General features: G+C 45.8%; 1 protein-coding gene across 3 annotated transcripts in view; it reads right to left on the bottom strand.

Moving 5' to 3' along the window:
- The window catches only part of TEAD3 (TEA domain transcription factor 3), a 181,443-nt gene that overhangs the window by 113,000 nt on the left and 48,438 nt on the right, over nt 1-20,005 (bottom strand). For all 3 annotated transcript variants that reach the window (XM_030220895.1, XM_030220896.1, XM_030220897.1), the window contains exon 2: nt 3,617-3,746. In XM_030220895.1, coding sequence (XP_030076755.1) covers nt 3,617-3,662 — 46 coding nt within the window. In that variant the 5' untranslated portion in view covers nt 3,663-3,746. The remainder of the gene's footprint in view (nt 1-3,616; nt 3,747-20,005) is intronic.

The raw sequence follows: 20,005 nt of genomic DNA, 5'->3' as shown, positions 1-20,005 counted from the left end.
TCCAACGTCGGCCCTCGCCAGGTCAGGTTTTATTAGGAAAGGAATGGAAAACAAAAATGAGGATGTTATAATGCCTTTGTATCGCTCCATGGTGCGACCGCACCTCGAACATTGTGTTCAATTCTGGTCGCCGTATCTCAAAAAAGATATAGTGGAATTAGAAAAGGTGCAGAGAAGGGCGACGAAAATGATAAAGGGGATGGGATGACTTCCCTATGAAGAAAGGCTAAAGCGGCTAGGGTTCTTCAGCTTGGAGAAAAGGCGGCTGAGGGGAGATAAGATAGAGGTCTATAAAATAATGAGTGGAGTTGTTGAACGGGTAGATGTGAAGCGTCTATTCACGCTTTCCAAAAATACTAAGACTAGGGGGCATGCGATGAAGCTACAATGTAGTAAATTTAAAATGAATTGGAGAAACTTTTTCTTCACTCAACGTGTAATTAAACTCTGGAATTCGTTGCCAGAGAATGTGGTAAAGGCGGTTAGCTTAGCAGAGTTTAAAAAAGGTTTGGACGGCTTCCTGAAGGAAAAGTCCATAGACCGTTATTAAATGGACTTGGGGAAAATCCACTATTTCTGGGATAAGCAGTATAAAATGTTTTGTACTTTTTGGGATCTTGCCAGGTATTTGCGATCTAGATTGGCCACTGTTGGAAACAGGATGCTGGGCTTGATGGACCTTTGGTCTTTCCCAGTATGGCAATACTTATGTACTATGTACTTATGTAGGTTTTCCACAATGAATATGCATGAGATCTACAACGGAGGCCGTGAATGCAAATAAATTTCATGCATATCCATTGGGGAAAGTCCTGAAAACCCGACTGGATTGCGGCCCTTGAGGACCGAGGTTGGACAACCCTGATCTAGAACATCAAATACGGTCAAAAATAAATGAGTCGTCAATAACTTTTTTAACTTTTTAAAAGAACGCTCCTCCCAGACAGACAGTGGGAGTTGACTCCAGAACATAGGGGCCTTGCAAAAAACTGCACATTTCCTTGTGGACGCCGGACCTCTAAATTCTATAAAAGTTGCCAAAAATTGCATGCACAAATTCGGGTGCATACAATTTAACTGAATAATGAGCTAATTAATTCTTGGCACTAATTTGATTTAATTAGAACTTATACACATAAGTTTAGGTGCGGGATTCGTGCTTAAATTTTATGCGCGAGTAAAAAAAAATTAAAATTAAAAAAGATACACAGAAATGGGAGGGTCATGGGTGGAACGGGGGTGTTCCTAGCATTTACAGGTGGTTATAGAATACGGAGGGATACATGCCCACTTTCGGCACATACATTTGCGCCACGTTTCAGCTGGTGCAAATGGCTGTGCCTAAAGTTAGGCTTGATCCCCAGGCATAAGTGCTAGTCTATAAACTGCGCCTAACTTTAAGCACGGCTTATAGAACAGTGCTTTTTTTCAGTGCCATATACAGAATTCACCCCCAGATGCGCAAGAGCGACAGATGGGACAAAACACAAAGATCTGGTTGGCAAGTTAGGCACAATGAGCAAGGCCAGGTAAAAGGGAGTCTTGTCCTAGAACTGCTCTATAAGTCAACCTAAGATCCTTAAACTCAATACGCTGACACACTGGTAGCCAGCGGCAAGTTACTAATCATGCTGCACATGGTCACAGGGCTGAACCTTACTATGCAAAAACATGGCAACATTTTGTAGGGTTTGTAAATGATGCAAATTAGTGTGCCCTGTCTCCGCATAAATCATATTGCAGTAATCTAATCTAGAAACTAACAAAACCTTTACACGTTACCTGTCTCACCTGTTCCTCAAAAGGATAACTGAGAATCAACCCTCACCCCCCCAAGTTGGGCAAAATCCACCACCTGGACCGGTGCACCAAAAAGTGATGGGACTAAAGCCGGACGCTCATGGCGACCTGTGATCCAGTAGGCTTTAGTTTTTACATTATTCAAAGCCAACCTATTAACTGATAACCATTGGTCAACTGCAGACACATAATGCTTCATTCACCTATCACTGTTTGTCTTGATTCTAACTCCAAAATATATTTAAAGGGAGGAAAAAAACACTTCAGACGCTCGCTTAACCTGACTGCATATTTTGTGGCAGGTATCGTGCTGCTCAGTGTTTACTTTGAAAATGAGTTCTCTTTATGTAAACTACCTGGCAAGCATCCTCATGAGTCTTCAAAAAAACCTCTCTAAACTCTATGTTATTTTACTTTATTTTTGATTTTCAACAATTTTTTTGCACGTATCTTTTGCGTTTCGGGCTAAATTGTTGAAAATGAAAAATAAAGTAAAATAACACAGAGTTTAGAGAGGTTTTTTTGAAGACTCATGAGGATGCTCGCCAGGTAGTTTACGTAAAGTAAACTCATTTTCAAAGTAAACACTGAGCAGCACGATACCTGCCACAAAATATGCAGTCAGGTTAAGCGAGCATCTGAAGTGTTTTTTTCCTCCCTTTAAATATATTTTGGAGTTAGAATCAAGATAAACAGTGATAGGTGAATGAAACTTCTAAGTGGCCTAGTGGTTAGGGTGGTGGACTTTGGTCCTGAGGAACTGAGTTCGATTCCCACTTCAGGCACAGGCAGCTCCTTGTGACTCTGGGCAAGTCACTTAACCCTCCATTGCCCCATGTAAGCCGCATTGAGCCTGCCATGAGTGGGAAAGCGCAGGGTACAAATGGAACAAAAATAAAATAGATACTATTGGAGATTCTACATGGAATGTTGCTATTCCACTAGCAACATTCCATGTAGAAGGCTGCGCAGGCTTCTGTTTCTGTGAGTCTGACGTCCTGCACGTACGTGCAGGATGTCAGACTCACAGAAGCAGAAGCCTGCGCAGCCACATTGGTGATCTGCAAGGGCCGACTTCTACATGGAATGTTGCTAGTGGAATAGCAACATTCCATGTAGAATCTCAAATAGTAGCAACAGTGGAGGAGTGGCCTAGTGGTTAGGGTGGTGGACTTTGGTTCTGAGGAACTGAGTTTGATTCCCACTTCAGGCACAGGCAGCTCCTTGTGACTCTGGGCAAGTCACTTAACCCTCCATTGCTCCAGGTACAAATAAGTACCTGTAAACAATATGTAAGCCGCATTGAGCCTGTCATGAGTGGGAAAGCGCGGGGTACAAATGTAACAAAAGAAAAAATATTTAATGCCACAGCGGTGTTTAAAAGACAAACAATGCTGCAATAACCCAAGAACAGGGGAAACAGTAAAAGAATATCATCTGTATACAGATGATAACTAATACCAAACCCCTCAATAACCAACACAAAAGGGCTTTCAATAGATGGGGAAAAGGGCAGAACCCTGGGCCACATTCCAACGCATACGCCAAAAATACTGAATCACTGGCAGCTACAGAAAAAGATCTACCTGTCAAAAACAATCTAAACCAAGAGAAAGTTTCCACCCGTGTGGCCTATTTTCACACCCACCAGCACTGGTGCAAAGTCTGTGGGTACTTCTTTGGCCCAGGAACTTTGTGCAAATTCTCAAAGGGAATAGTTTCCCTTCGGAAAACTGACCCAGACTTTGCACACTCTTTGATGCGGGCACTTTTCCTGCAAAGAATGTGTGTAGTTTTGAAAATGCAAAAAACTCACACAATGTTGCTTCCTTTGTCCCCCTCCTCTGCGTCTCCAAGCTCATCTGCTTTTCCCTCTGGTCAAAATGTATGCGCTGGTAATTCTCTTGGGCAATTTTCGGACAATTTACCCTGCTAGATTCCGAAAACTGCTTTCAAGGGGAGAAATTTTCAAAGAAAGAAAGCGTGTGTGAATCGGGTGGAGCACTTTTTCCCTGCAGACTTGATATCAATTTTCACAAGGGAAAAAATATATATTTCCCTTTCAAAATTAGTATTTGTGCAGATACTTTTCCCATCAAACGGTATGCATTCAAGTGCATTCTCTACACCAGTCCCACCCCTGAAAATACCCAACATATCCATACAGTTTTGTGCATATATTTTGCGCAGTTTAAAAAAAAACACCTTTTCTGAACATAAAGCCCTACTTTACGTTTGGAAATGCCTTTGAAAATTTCCCTCATAATGTTTAATAATAGAGATGTCATCAAAGTAAATGTATTTAACAATTTTGCATTTTGAAACTCTTCCATCGCTTTTCTCTTACCCCAACTAACTCCATCTCTATAAACTTTAATGAGGAACAGTAGAACCTTAAACTGGAAGGGACGAAATATAGAACACAGGAGCGGATAAACATCTCCAGCCTCGTCTGCCCATTTCCCCTACCTGCAACAGTACTGCAGATCCTATCTGACTGCTCCTCACTTTCTCACACTAAATGCCTCGTCTGCTTGTCAAATGAGTTCAAGACAATAAGGTTTTGCCCTCACTAGCTGAACAAGTGAGGGACTGCTGTTTGCTAGCAAGTGTGCATTTCTCCTTCCTTCTGTCTGAAGGAGACGGGATATGGGTGAATGACTGCATGCCCAGGAATGAGACAGCTGGACGTTGAATCACAGGGCTTGTATTCCTCGCCACCTGTTTGACAGTAAAAACAATAACTGGCACAGCACCGGGGCTACTGCAGCTGGAGGCCTTCTGGAAACACCCCGAAGGTCAAAGTTGATTTAGGAACAACTGACACAGTTTCAGGCAAGGGAAGACCTGTCAAACCATCCCTCATCCATGTCTCTGACAACAGGGCAATCATCCTACATACAGGAAACAAAGCAGGCATAATAAGCCGGATCCTATATAATAATTCTCACCATCAACGTTCTAATGTGGACTGCCTGTGTCCGTGGCTCCTGAGCTAGTCTCCGAAGCAAGGATGACGTCACTCACAGCGGATTCCAAAGCAAGGGGAATCAGCTGTCAGTGCGCCGCTCCCTGCCACTTCGGAGCAAGTGGCAGGGAGTGGCGCAACAAAAAACTACAAGCACGGCACCACAGACCCCCCCCCCTCGGGACATCAGACGCACGCACAGAAACTTGATCCGATGATTCAGCAAGCAAGCAACGCCAGCGCAGACGAGAAGAGGACTTCGGCTGTCGGGGGTTGGGGTCCCCCGTCAGCAAAGGTACGTGACCGCGGCAGGGGAGGGTTTTCGGTGGAAAGGGGGGTTAGAGGGTCGCAGCAGGGGGGTGTTGAAATTGGAGGGAGGGGGGAGTTTGGAACTCGGTGGGAGGGGCGTGAGGAGGCCTTGAACTGGGAGGGAGGAGGGTCTAAAATTTGGTCGGGAGGGAGGGGGGCGTGGGTCTCGGAGGGGACAGAGCAAGACAGCGAGAGAGGGTGGGGGATTACCTTGCTAGCGCCAATTTCATTGCCTACCGAAACGGGCCTTTTTTACTAGTTTTATATAAGGCGCCAGAAAAATTCACGCAGTAAACATTTTCGTTAAGCGTATTCAAGAAGCGGTGCCTAGATTTAGGTGCAGTATATAGAATACGCTTAGTTGATATCCCAGCGCCTAAAACTATGCACCTCCATTTACACCAACAAAAACATGGCTGGCCTTAGCAATTGCAGGGCCCTGTGTGGACCAGTTTGGCGCTGCTGCTGCCGCCTCCCTCTCCCCCTCCCCCCTCCCACACACACATGTGAAATGCACATCACATGATGTACTGGGCTGCAAAATCAAAACCCTTGAACAGCTGGCACACCGCCCTCTCCCAGAATGACTTACTGTACTTGGTACCATTACAACACACCCCAACGTCTAGCACATTCAACTGATCCTGAAACCAGTTTGGCACTGAATGTTCCGATCCATCACCAGGGATACATATTTGTCTCCCAGCACACAAGACTACTTCCAGACTAGGTGGGGAAAGGCTTGCACTGGTAGGTAACATGGCAAAAACAGGACTGCAATACATAGGGAGGGTCATTTTTAAAAGTGCTCTGCATGGGCAAATACATCTGCTGACATAGGGTATAGGGAGAAGTGCAGTAGCATCTCTGTCTATTTGTTACATTGTATTCTTCGCATTGCTACTTTATGTATGTTTTTGTGGAAGCTGCTAAGGTTTGAAGCAGATTGTAAGTTTTTAAATTTGAATAAACAAACATAAAACTGGGCTTTTGAAAACTGACCAGTCTCTGTGCAGGTAAAAGGACACGGACAATCATTCACAGTTATACACACTTCCACCTGCAGGGGGAGCTCAGGGGAGTAGAAGCACAAGGAGAAATTTTGTTCTCAAATTTGCATATTTTTGTTTCCCTATAGACACAACTTGCATAAATAGGTACAATTTAAAAGGCATAAAAGAGGAGCCTATCGGTTAGAAAACTGGCTGACAACCAGGGCAGCCCAGTTCAAAGCTCACTGCTGCTCCTTGGGATCTTGGGTAAATCACTAAACCCTTCATTACCTCAGGTACAAATTTAGGGCCCCCTCTTCAGTGTTACTTAACTGGGTAAGAGAGATTCCTATTTGGCAAGTTGCAACGACCAGGTCAAACCTAGAATTTCAGCAGCACATAATTAAATAGTGTCACTGAAAATCTGAATAGTGCTGGGGTAGAGTCTGGGCAGCTGGTTTGTGCCTGGATATTCAGTGGCTGCCATCTGATGTGATACCACTGAACAACCTCACTTTAATATTCCCTTATCTCTTGTTTGTCCTGTTTGTCTGTCCTAATTAGATTGTAAACTCTGTCGAGCAGGGACTGTCTCTTCATGTTCAAGTGTACAGCGCTGCCTACGTCTAGTAGTGCTATAGAAATGATAAGTAATCTTTGGGATTCCGGAATCTTGCAACACTTTGGGATTCTGGAATCTTGCAACACTTTGTCCTTATCCCTCATATGTCCTGTTTGTCTGTCCTGATTACAAGCAGAGACTGTCTCTTCATGTTCAAGTATACAGCGCTGTGTACGTCTAGTAGCACTATAGAAACGATAAGTAGTAGTAGTAGTCTTTGGGATTCCGGAATCTTGCTACTCTTTGTCCTTATCCCTGTTTGTCCTGATTAGATTGTAGCTCTGTCGAGCAGGGACTGTCTCTTCATGTTCAAGTGTACAGCGCTGCGTACGTCTAGTAGCGCTTTAGAAATGATAAGTAGTAGTAGTAGTAGTAGTCTTTGGGATTCCAGAATCTTGCTAATCACTGGAATTCCGGAATCTTGCTACTCTTTGGGATTCCAGAATCTTGCTGATCACTGGAATTCCGGAATCTTGCTACTCTTTGTCCTTATCCCTGTTTGTCCTGATGATTGTAGCTCTGTCGAGCAGGGACTGTCTCTTCATGTTCAAGTGTACAGCGCTGTGTACGTCTAGTTGCGCTTTAGAAATGATAAGTAGTAAGTAGTAGAAAATCGGGGCACAATTCTGCCACTATCCAGTGTATAACAAAATGCAGACCTCCACCAACTGCATATTACTTCCTTATATTGTAAACCTGGAGATATGGAAATATCTAAATAGCTGAATATAACTTGCTTTAAACTACTCTTAATAATACAGTAACATAGTAAATGATGGAAGATAAAGACCTGTATGGTCCATTAGTCTGCCTAACAAGATAAAGTCATTTTACATGGTATGCAATACTTTATATGCATAGTAGAGTTTGATTTGTCCTTAAAAAGATGTGAATTAAATCCAAAGTCCATAGGTACTTTTCTACCCACAGATCTTACAGGTCATATTTTCAAAAAGAAAGAACTTGCAAGCAGATAGGTGTAAAGCAGGTGCAGGTCTACAAGCTCCCTGGAAATGCTGAAAATTGCTCCCAAGATGAGGTAAGTCCCTGGGCACCCTGGAACCTCATCAGTTGTAGCCTTTAGCATGGAGAGTATTTCATCAGAGAACTTTTATCGTGCAGGTCTTTCTCTGCCGTCATCTACTATGTTACTGTGTTCATAGTCTTACGCATGCTACACCAGAGGTGGGCAACCTGCAGCCTCTGGGCCAAATCTTGGCTGCCATGAATTTTATGCAGCCCCTGAGACTAGGGTTACCATATGTCCGGTTTTACGTCTAATAGCGCTTTAGAAATGATAAGTAGTAGTAGTAGACATGTCCTCTTTCTATGGATGAATGGGCAGGCTGGCAGGCGGACAAGCAGGCGGGCGTCCTATCCTCCCCTCTTTTACCTTAGTGTGGTGCCTTGGTAATCTAGTGACCTCTTTGGGGAAGGAAAGAGCCCCCTCTTTCCTGCCCGGTGTGTCTGCAGACTGTCTTGCTCTCGGCGCTGCTTCAAAATGGCTGCCAAGAGTTCATGCGGCGGCCTCGCGAGACCTGTAGAAGTCTTGCAAGGTCACTGCTTGAACTCTCGGCAGCCATTTTGAATCGGTGCTGGGAGTAAGAAAGGTCTACAGCCGCATCAGGCAGGAAATAGGGGGCTCTTTCCTGCCCCAAAGAGTCTACTAGACCACCAGGGAACTACAATAAGGTACAGGAGGGGAGGGAAGGGGCAGTGGTGTAGCCACAGGTGGGCCTGAGCCCTGGCCCACCGACTTAGGGCTCAGGCCCACCCAACAGTAGCACATATTTAATGGTAGCTGGTGGGGATCCCAAGTCCTGCCAGCTGAAGGCTTCCCCCTGATGGTAACGAAAACGCTACTCTCCACAATACCGGTACCTGCACATGGTGGAAAGAAGCATTTTCCCGCCAGCTGAGATTTTATTTTGGTGGTGGGGGTGGGGGAGAACACTTGGTGCCCACCTAGTTCTTGCCTAGGCCCACCCAAAATCTGTTTTCTGGCTACACCCCTGGGAAGGGTTAGTAAATGGAGTAATGTGGGTGGAGGGAGGCTGGAAAATTAGGGAGGGGATATACAAAGGGGGGAATCTGGCTTTCTTTAGGGGGGGGTCAAAGTGACAGGGGGCAGGGTGGGGGCGTGACAGGGGGCACATATGGTAACCCTACATGAGACCATGGGAATTTTAACACAGTAAATGACTGCAGATAAAGATCCGCACAATCCATTCAGTCTACCCAACAAGGTGGCTAGGGCCGTGGCCACTACTCAGTGCAGGCCCCAGCCACCCATGCTTAAACACTAGTTGTCAAGTCTCCACCATGCCAATCACATAGGAAGAACATGATGGGAGTCTTGGTGATAACCACGTTTCATCCCCAAGTGCTGCTAACAGGATTCAAGTTATTTATTTATTTATTGCATTTGTATCCCACATTTTCCCCACATATTTGCAGGTTCAATGTGGCTTACATTGTTCCGTAATGGCGATCGCTTAGCAGTCAAGATGTCTTTCCCTCCTCCCTAAGCTGCACAGCACCCTCACTCACAGCATGTGACAACAAAGTGATGTCGACAACACTGCAATTCAACTGTCTTTTGCCATCTGTCCGGCATCATCGGCCTTAGTTCAAACTTCTCTTGCCCAACAACACCTCAACAGCCATGTTATGCTTCTATCCTCTTCCTATTTAACCATCTCCTGTACCTATCCAATGCAGTTTTGAATTTGCTCACCATTTTTGACTCTACCACCTGTCCTGGAAGGGAATTCCAGGCGTCCAGTACCCTTTCTGTGAAAAAGTATTTCCTGACATTACTCCTAAGTCTTCCTCCCTGCAACCTCTATGCACGTCCTCTAGTTCTACTGCCTGTACGTCTCTGGAAGAGGTTTGTTTGTATATTAATACTTTTTCAAGTACTTAAATGTCTGTATCATATCGCCTCTCTCTCTCTCTCTCCTTTTCTGTAGCGAATACATATTCAAGTCCTCCAGTCTCATAAGTCTACACAGAAAATAGTCTTACCTCGCGTTTTGGAGATTTTAAATACTTTATTTGGCAAATTTTTTTGCAGAATAGCCACTCCAGCAATTTGTTTCCATGATTTTTGGTTAAAATGTTTTACATATTTATTTATTTATAATAAAAGATCTATGGAGCTCTGTAAATTTCTGGTTGCAACATTACATAATGTTGCAGCCCCCCCAGGGACAGTACTGACATTCGTGCGACTCTCTCAGGCCAATGATCAATTTCCCCACGCTGTTCACAACTGCACTTTAAAATGAGCGCCGGAAACAGCAGGGGGGAAATAAAATCCTGATGATCAATGCTAATAGAATGCAAATTTATGCACATTATTAGCTTTGATCATTGGGGCACTTCTGCAGGAGGATTGTGTCTGCCCAAGGCACAGTCCTCCCGCAGAAGTTGTTTGACTGGTCTGGGCTGTCAAAATTTAAAAAAAAAAAAAATAAATAAAGCCAGAACTGTCAAACAAATGGAGGGTCCACTGGACCTCTAAACTCCCTCCCCCAGACACAAGGGGGTGAGAGGTCCAGTGAACCTCATCCCTCCCTCCACAAAAAGGTTTCATTTGTGGCCTAGTGCTCCCCCAAGCACCTTCAAGCAGAAGGAGGGAGATGAACTCCCTCCTCCTGCAAGCGCCACCGTCATAATGGTGACACCCTGCCTTTCTTCTATGTTTGTGCAGCGCTGCGTATGCCTTGTAGCGCTATAGAAATGCTAAATAGTAGTAGTAGTAGTAGCTTCCAGCAATCAATGATGCCACCCCAGCTACGTTGCCTCTGCCGTACCATTGCTCAGTCACCAAGACAATGAACTGTTACCTACAATTATAGCACATCACCCCAGAGCTCCTCACTACGGGCAAGCAGCCACAATATCTGGGATCCTCCAGTACTGAATTGGGAAGCTATTATTCCTTCTACACTAAAAGCTACACTAAAAACATTATTATCGATGTACTGCAGCCTCCTGTATCGCAGCACTGTCTTCAGGACCATCCTGCACTCAAATACACTGTTTGCATTTTCGGTCCAGTGCTGTATTTGAATGCCTCCTTCAGAGTTGCCAAATTTTAAGCTGGAAATTTTGGTCCTGCCCCATTCTGTCCATATCCCACCCCCACTCTATCCCTTCTCAAACACTTTCTTTGCCAGCACTTAACATCTTCAAACCTGGCTCCCACACTTCCTGCCCGCTAATCTCACAACAGGCTGTGTGATTTGAAGCTGATAGTGGTCGTGTACAGGCAGAGAAAACAGCTTCCGGTTGGTCCAAAGTCTCCCGCATTCTGCAAGTTTCCTGATTTTGGGTGGGTTATGATGACCCTCTAAAGCATGTCTCCCACTCAATGCGGAAGACTGAGCAGATCTAACTCCACGTATTAGTTTTGCTTTATTACATTATGGTGCTTGGAAACCTCCAACACTGGCCAATGAAATAACAAAACTTGGAACCTTTACATGCTACGGGAGTAACTCCTGCAGTGCTACAGCACAGTGGGGTATATGAACCTCCATTAGTACGATGTTTTTGCTCCCATTTCATCTGCAGCAGTGGCGTACCAAGGGCGGGGCAGTGGGGGCGGCTGATGGCTCCGCTGGTTCCCTGCTCCCTCTGCCCCGGAACAGGTTACTTCCTGTTCCGGGGCAGAGGGTGCAGGGAACCAGCGGAACCGACAGCCGTGCAGCTGCTCCCAGCAGGTAAGAATGCACCCGGGGGGTGTCATGCTGTACCTGGTGGTGGTGGGGGGTGCACAGCGGCGATCCACCCCGGGTGGCAGCCGACCAAGGATCGCCACTGATCTGCAGTTCAACCCAACTACACACATTCTGCAAACAGCACTCAGGATCCATCAGCACACGGTTCTGTACCTAAGAATAGCCAAGCAGAGGGACGGGGGTTCCATTACTTCCAGGACTGAGAGACACGACATCCACTGCATTAACAAAGTAACATTTAGTAACATAGTAGACGGCGGCAGAGAAAGACCTGCACGGTCCATCTAGTCTGCCCAACAAGATAACTCATATGTTCTACTTTTTGTGTACACTTGACCTTGATTAGTATCTGCCATTTTCATGGCACAGACCATAGAAGTCTGCCCAGCACTAGCCCCGCCTCCCAACCATTACCCCCGCCTCCCACCACCGGCTCTGCCACCCAATCTCCGCTAAGCTTCTGAGGATCCCTGCCTTCTGAACAGGATTCCTTTATGTTTATCCCACGCATTTTTGAATTCCGTTACCGTTTTCATCTCCACCACCAAAATGTGAAGGAAGAAAGGAGCACAATGGAAATATTCAAATACCAAGTAGAATACAATACAATGCTTCTATTCTGCAAACACCTTAACAGTTTGATGTGGATTACGAAAAAGAAAAGTGGAACATAATTTCCAGGAAATACACCCTTACTAAATAAAAAATAACCAAATTAAATTCCATAAAATTTCTCAAACAACCAAGTTTTCCAAAATTTGCAAGAAAGCAGATAGTTTCTCTATGGAGAACTGCAAGGACACGGGGCCATGATGAAACGGAGGAGCTCACAGGAAATATTTCCTTGTAAACAGGGGCAGCGGACTCTGTGAATTGCAGAAGTGATAGGAATCATACCTAGGTACTTAGGTATGTTTTGCAATGGATAGAGAATGGAGATGAAAAGAGATTGAGCGCTGGTCCCCCAGCAGGTATTGGTAACCTGGCAAAAAAATTCCCGGATTTATACAAATTTTACAATGTAATTTTTAATGAATATCACCCAATTTTGAAACACATCAGCACCTGAAAGATGCTTAAACCAACTGCTGACCGAGGTGTTAGGACTCACGAGAATGTTGCAAATTACAGCCAGAATTCGGAGGGTTTCCTCAGCGGTGCATCGTCTCGCAGCTGTATCGCTTTTACAGAAGCTACAAGCATTAAGCAGGACGTTTCAGCAGTAAAAAGTCAAAAGTGTAAGCAGGCATTACACTGCAGCAGCCCATCAATAAATTAAAATTTAGATAATGGGAGGGCAAGTTTCACTACACTGCCAAGAGGCAAACGGTTCAGGTACATAAGTGTATAAGTATTGCCATACTGGGAAAGACCAAAGGTCCATCGAGCCCAGCATCCTGTTTCCAACAGTGGCCAATCCAGGTCACAAGATCCTAAAAAAGTACAAAACATTTTATACTGCTTATCCCAGAAATAGTGGATTTTCCCCATTTAATAACGGTCTATGGACTTGTCCTTTAGGAAGCCGTCCAAACCTTTTTTAAACTCCGCTAAGCTAACCGCCTTTACCACATTCTCTGGCAACGAATTCCAGAGTTTAATTATACGTTGAGTGAAGAAAAAGTTTCTTCGATTTGTTTTAAATTTACTACATTGTAGCTTCATCACATGCCCCCTAGTCCTAGTATATTTGGAAAGCGTGAACAGACGCTTCACATCTACCCGTTCAACTCCACTCATTATTTTATAGACCTCTATCATATCTTTCTTTGAATTTTCAAATTCTAACATAGGGGTCCTTTTACTAAGCCGTGGAAAAACGTGGCCTTAGCAAACCCTACAAACTGCTTGCAAAAAAAGCATAAACAAACAAAAAAGCAGGATGAGGTTAAAAAGGTTTAACTGGAACAATGTCCGACGTGGCCACGTTTCGCCCTCAGGCTGCGTCAGGGGTAAAACTACCAAGAGCGTATATAACTAAATTATACACACTTGTAGTAGAGTCCAAAAAATTGCAGAAACCAAGTTCCAATCAACGCTGAGTATTTCAGTTCTGTTACAGTAACAGGAAGGTAACGATTGGAACTTGGCCTTAGCAAACCCTTACACGGGTCATTCCTGTGCGCTAATGCAATTTTTACCACAACAATAAAATAGACAATTTCCTCTTTTTTTGTATTAATGGCCATGTGCTTGCCGTCAGCACACAGCCATTTTTAAAAATTCCTACCACCCATTGTGTAAGTGGCAAGGGCCACACGGTATCCCTGCAGTAACCAGTTAGCACAGGAACACCCACTGTCCCCCCATGACACACCTCCTTAAAAAAATGAGACATTTTTTAGCACGCGCACATTTCAGAGTTACTGCCGGACCCCTGAGCATGTCCCATGTTACTCCGTTTTTAGCTACGTTAAGCAAACATTAGCACCTAGCCGTGCTTAGCAAAAGAGCCCCATAGTAACGCAGGAGCCAGGGGCAGCCCAAGGCATGAGGTAGGCCTGAGATGCTGCTCCCCCCCCCCCAGCCCCCCAGGCCAAGTTCTGGCATCTCCCCCTTTCCTTCCTACACCCCGTTCCCCAATTTTACCTTCTTTTTAAAAGCCCATACGCTGCCGTGCCATCACCACCGGCCTCTTTTCTACTGCAGCCGACTCTGAGGAAACAGGAAGTTACACCAGAGAGGCGGGCCACAGTAAAAGGAAGAGGCGGGTGCCGGCGGAAGGGCAGTGTATGGGAACTGCTGTCACTGTCAGCTTTTAAAAAAAACGTAAAAAGGTAAAAGCAGGGAGCAGAGTGGAGAAAGGAAGGGGGGAGATGCTGCTCCTCAAGGAGTGCTGCTTAACGCAGGATTTTACCGTGTGGCAGCTGCATTTTTTTAATGTGGGGGTGTTCCCACTCTTTTCTATTGCGGGTCATGCGTTAACTGCCACCGGTTCATGCAGAAGCATTTAGCACCTCCATATTAGGTAGTTAGAACGCAGTAAGCGCAAATGCATTAACTGTCAAATGCCGCCATGGACTCCATCCGGCCGATATTCAGCGCTATTTAACCAGCCAGGAAAGGCTCCTAACCGGCTAAATAGCACTTAACTGACTAAATGATAATATTTAGTGCGAGGTGAATGGTTATTAGCACATAGCTGCTAACACACGATATAACCAGCTAGCCGTGAATATTCAGCGCTTCACCGGCTAAGTTTAGCAGCCAAATTGGGCCACCTAAATAGCCGTCCAATCTTTGGCCGCTATAAACTTAACCAGCCAGTGCTGAATATTAACTTGGCTGGTTAAGCCGACCGAAAACAAAAATGGGTTTTCAATGCCAGTCACTGGAAATGGCCCGGCATTACATATCCGGACTCCCCGCTGATCGCGGCACCTAGCCGGCCTGCCTCCCACGGACTGAATATGGGCCGACATGTGTCCAATGCCAGCCCTGTGTACAGGGTCATGAAATCTGGTAACATCAATAGTCTACTGTATACAGAATCACATGCCAGACTTGCACGTGTGACCAGCAAGGACATACTCTACTGTGACTCACGGGACAATGTGGCAGTATTAATACTGCGGACATTCACTCAGCTTGGTGAACATAAACCTTGATTTAGAGACGATTATAACTTTCAGCAAGCTTTTATTACAGGATTTACAATGGAAGTTTATATCATGAGGCCAAGATCCAGCCGCCAATGGGGTCTGGTTGACTGTAGCCATCTATAGGGCCCTGTAGGGTGGGAAGCCCACCACGGTACTGCTTTAATGGATCCTGCTCAGACAGACTCCTCCAGACGCAAGCTGGTGGGCTTCTGACTAAGGTTTCAGATTCACATCCTCTCTCTTTTCCTGCTTGGCTCCCGGAGTAGGGTTGGCGTTTTGCAATAATGTGTTTTGCAGCTTCGACAGCAGGGCGAAGGAGCAAAATCTCTTCCTTCTGTGGGACGGGCACAGGGATAGACTCTGGGAGAATAACAAAGCTCTCTGGAGCAGATACATCTCCTTTTAAAGAAACTCTCCAACTTGGCTCAAGTCTTTTTTTTTTTTTTTTTGTATCTTTTCTTCCCCCCTCTGAGCTCTGTGAGGTCACCAGTCTCCCTTTCTCCCCCTCCCCTCTCTTTTGGATGACTGTGGCCAAATAAGGAGAACAGAGTTGGAACAGTGAGCTGGAGACAGGGGGAAGGGTGCAGGGGGAGGCAGCCAACACTCGAAGCCCTGGAGCTCCTACAGCAGTGAGTGTGTACACGCCTGTGCAGCAAGCGCTGTGAAGATTCATGACATGTGTACTGAACAAAGCAAGCACACGTGTAATAGAACACGCAGACCATGCAGATGAAAGACCGTAAAGCTCATCTAGGCTGCTCCAGTGGGTTGTTAGAGACTCCAGCTGAACTGTGCGCTAAGGCCGGGGGGGGGGGGGGCAAGGGCAATGTGCCGCCTGAGGCAGAGATGAGATGGCACCCCGCCTCCCCCTCCAGTCCAACATCGGTCCACACTTTCTCTGCCAACCCCCTCCCCCCCCCAGCGGTCTGGCATCTCTCCCCCCCCCCTTTCTTCCTCCCTCAACCCCCCTCCCCGATTTAACCTTCTTTTTTTGCTTTTCAAAAGTCAGTGGCGACAGTGATCCCCATACGCTGCCCTGATACCGGCGCCAGCGTCTCCTCTATACTGCGGCCCGCCTCCAAGGAAACAGGAAGCTACGTCCGTCAGAGAAACGGCCCCCGGAACAGAGGAAACGGTGCCGGTGGCAGGGCAGTGTATGGGAATCGCTGCCACCACCGACTATTGAAAAACAAAAAAAAGAAGGTAGGCTGGGGAGGGGAGTTGCGGAAGGAAGGGGGGAAAGATGCCGCCCCACCTATATAAATACTGTTGCCCTTAACTGTAGCCCAGCCTTTTGTAGGTTAGGCCACATCTTGGCGCTTGGGCCCCAGGCAACTTCCCCATCTACCCCCTCCCACCCATCACTGACTCAATTCAGAAAAAATGGGGACAGAAACGTCTTTTGCCTTTCACCCGTCCCCGACACACTAAATTCAATCATCCTTCAGATATATAAACCCATATATTGGGTGATTGCATCATACATAGAGAGGACAGTATTGGATCTAAAGATAACAAAACCGTATGATAAGGGGATGGCCAATGACAGAGGGACGCTAGGAAAAAAAGCCAGTAATAATGCCTCTGTAGTTAGCATTTATGAGAGATCAACTAGAATGTTGTATCCTGTTCCGAAGGCCATATTGGTGAGAACAGATGACGGCTGGAGGTGGTCCAGATCAGGGCTACTAAAATGGTGGAATCTGCTGCAAAAGCCATATCTGATGAGACTCATAAGAAAATAAGAGCAGCCATACTGGGTCAGACCAATGGTCCATCTAGCCCAGTATCCTGTTTCCCAAACAGTGGCCAAGCCAGGTCACAAGTACCTGGCAGCAGGGGTGTAGCCAGACACCTAATTTTAGGTGGGCCTGGGCCCAAGATGGGTGGGCAGAAGAACTTCGCCTTGTCCCACAAGTGATTTGGTCTCTCCCTCTCTCGCCTGCATGCCATATGGTCTCTCAAACATCCCCCCTTCCCTGCATACCTTTTAAATAGCAGATTTTCATCAGCAGCGAGCATCAACTAATACACACTGCTCATGTTGGCCCCACAGTCTTCCCTCTGATGCAACTTCCTGTTTCCGCATAAGTGGGTATACATCAGAGGGAAGGCTGTGGGGCCAGTGTGAGCAGTATGTATCAGTCACTGCTCACTGCAGGTGAAGATCTGCTATTTACAAGGTACGTAGGAGGGACAGTTATTGAGAGTTTTCGGCTGGTGGGGCTTGGGGATCCCTGCCAGCCACATCATAGGTGTACTGCTACTGGGTGGGCCCGAGCCCAAGGTGGGTGGGCTCGGGCCCACCCTTGGCTACGCCACTGTCTGGCAAAAACCCAATTAGCAGCACCAAACCCAGGGCAAGCAGTGGCTTCCCCCACGTCTGTCTAGCAGACTATGGACTTTTCCTCCAGGAATTTGTCCAAACCTTTTTTAAACCCAGATATGCTAATTACGATTACTACATCCTCTGGCTTAAGCATTTGTTGAGTGAAAAAATATTTCCTCCTATTTGTTTTAAAGGCATTTCCATGTAATTTCCTCGAGTGTTCCCTAGTCTTTGTACTTTTGGAACGAGTAAAAAAAAAAAAAAATCGATGCACTTCTACTCATTCTACACCACTCCGGATTTTGTACACCTCAATCGTATCTCCCTCATCCGTCCCTTTTCCAAGCTGAAGCGCCCTAACCTCTTTAGCCTTTCTTTATACAAGAGGAATCCCACCCTCTTTATCGAATCTTTTCTAATTCCGCTATATCTTTTTTCAGATACAGCGACCAGAACTGAACACAATACTCAAGGTGCGGTCGCACCATGGAGCGATACAGAGGCATTATAGTATTTTCGGTCTTATTCACCATCACTTTGCAAGGTGCATTTAAGGACACTCACTTATGCCACCCCCCTATATATAGTCAAGTCTACATTTTTATTTATTTGTTGCATTTGTATCCCACATTTTCCTACCTATTTGCAGGCTCAATGTGGCTTACATTATTCCATAATGGCGATCGCCATTTCCGGAATGAGGAAATACAAGTTGGTAATGAATTAAATGTTCGTAAGAGGAAAGCAAATTATAAAGAGTTCATTATCAGGATCAGAGATTTGGTGTTGATATAGTATCAATTCAGGTTTAGGCTAACGTTCCAGAACAGCATCTTGGCCCACAGGAGCTGGTGTAGAATTGGCGCTCAGCACATGGCATCAGTGCACCTAGCTAGAGGCATCAAGTTATAGAACCGTCCCCTTAGTTTGTACCTAATTTAAGTGACTTGCATTGATGATCACAGCCTATTCCTTGATACGCTATCCTCACTTGGATTTCAGGGCTCTGTTCTTTCCTGGTCTTCTTCTCATCTCTCCCAGCGTACCTTTAGTGTATACTCTACTTCTATCCCACTGTCAGTTGGTGTACCTCCAGGATCTGTCCTGGGATCTCTTCTTTTCTCCATCTATACTTCTTCCCTTGGTACTCTGATCTCATCCCATGGTTTTCAGTATCATCTTTACGCTGTTCAAAATTCTGCTGCACGACTAACATTCCGCCAGTGTCGTTATGCTCATATTGGCCCTCTCCTCAAGTCACTTCACTGGCTTCCTATCCATTTCCACATACAGTTCAAACTCCTCTTATTGACCTATAAGTGCATTCACTCTGCAGCTCCTCAGTACCTGTCCACTCTCATCTCTCCCTACATTCCTCCGAGGGAACTCCGTTCACTGGGTAAATCTCTCTTATCTGCACCCTTCTCCTCCACTGCTAACTCCAGACTCCGTTCCTTTTATCTTGCTGCACCATATGCCTGGAATAGACTTCCTGAGCCGGTACCTCTATCTCTGGCCGTCTTCAAATCTAAGCTAAAAGCCCACCTTTTAGATGCTGCTTTTAACTCCTAACCCTTATTCACTTGTTCAGAACCCTTATTTTATCATCCTCACTTTAATATTCCCTTAGCTCTTGTTTGTCCTGTTTGACTGTCCTAATTAGATTGTAAGCTCTGTCGAGCAGGGACTGTCTCTTCATGTTCAAGTGTACAGCGCTGCGTACGTCTAGTAGCGCTATAGAAATGATAAGTAGTAGTAGTCTTTGGGATTCCGGAATCTTGCTACTCTTTGGGATTCCAGAATCTTGCTAATCACTGGGATTCCGGAATCTTGCTACTCTTTGGGATTCCAGAATCTTGCTACTCTTTGGGATTCCGGAATCTTGCTACTCTTTGTCCTTATCCCTGTTTGTCCTGATTAGATTGTAAGCTCTGTCGAGCAGGAACTGTCTCTTCATGTTCAAGTGTACAGCGCTGCGTACGTCTAGTAGCGCTATAGAAATGATAAGGAGTAGTAGTAAGGAGCAGCTGCAGATTTGTTGGCCATCAGCCTGGTACTCTAACTGCTAGGCCTGTGGTTCTCAACCCAGTCCTTGGGGCACAGTCAGCCAGTCAGGTTTTTTTAGGATGTACAACAAATATGCCTGAGACTGACTTGCATGCACTGCCACCTTGCTAAGGCCAAGGACTGGGTTGAGAACCATCATGTTAGGCTACTCCTGTGGGGCCCCAATCAGCAGCGCTAGTTATCTGAGTAGGACCCTCTGCTACCCATTTAACTAGCTCTGAATATCAACCTCAGGGATTTCTGATTTTAGGAGATGGGAAGGCGGTAGAACGAGAGGACATGAAATGAGATTGAAGGGGGGCAGACTCAGGAAAGATGTCAGGAAGTATTTCTTCACGGAGAGGGTGGTGAACGCTTGGAATGCCCTCCCGCGGGAGGTGGTGGACATGAAAACAGTAACAGAATTCAAACATGCGTGGGATAGGCATAAAGGAATCCTGTGCAGAAGGAATGGATCCACAGAAGCTTAGCTGAAATTGGGTGGTGGGGGGAAGAGGGGTTGGTGGTTGAGAGGCTAGGAGGGCAGACTTATACGGGGTCTGTGCCAGAGCCGGTGATGGGAGGCGGG

This window comes from Microcaecilia unicolor, chromosome 12, assembly GCF_901765095.1.
Source record: "Microcaecilia unicolor chromosome 12, aMicUni1.1, whole genome shotgun sequence".
Taxonomy (NCBI): Eukaryota; Metazoa; Chordata; class Amphibia; order Gymnophiona; family Siphonopidae; genus Microcaecilia; species Microcaecilia unicolor.
Note: the sequence above shows the minus strand (reverse complement) of the source record. Positions and strands in the feature narration are given on the sequence as shown.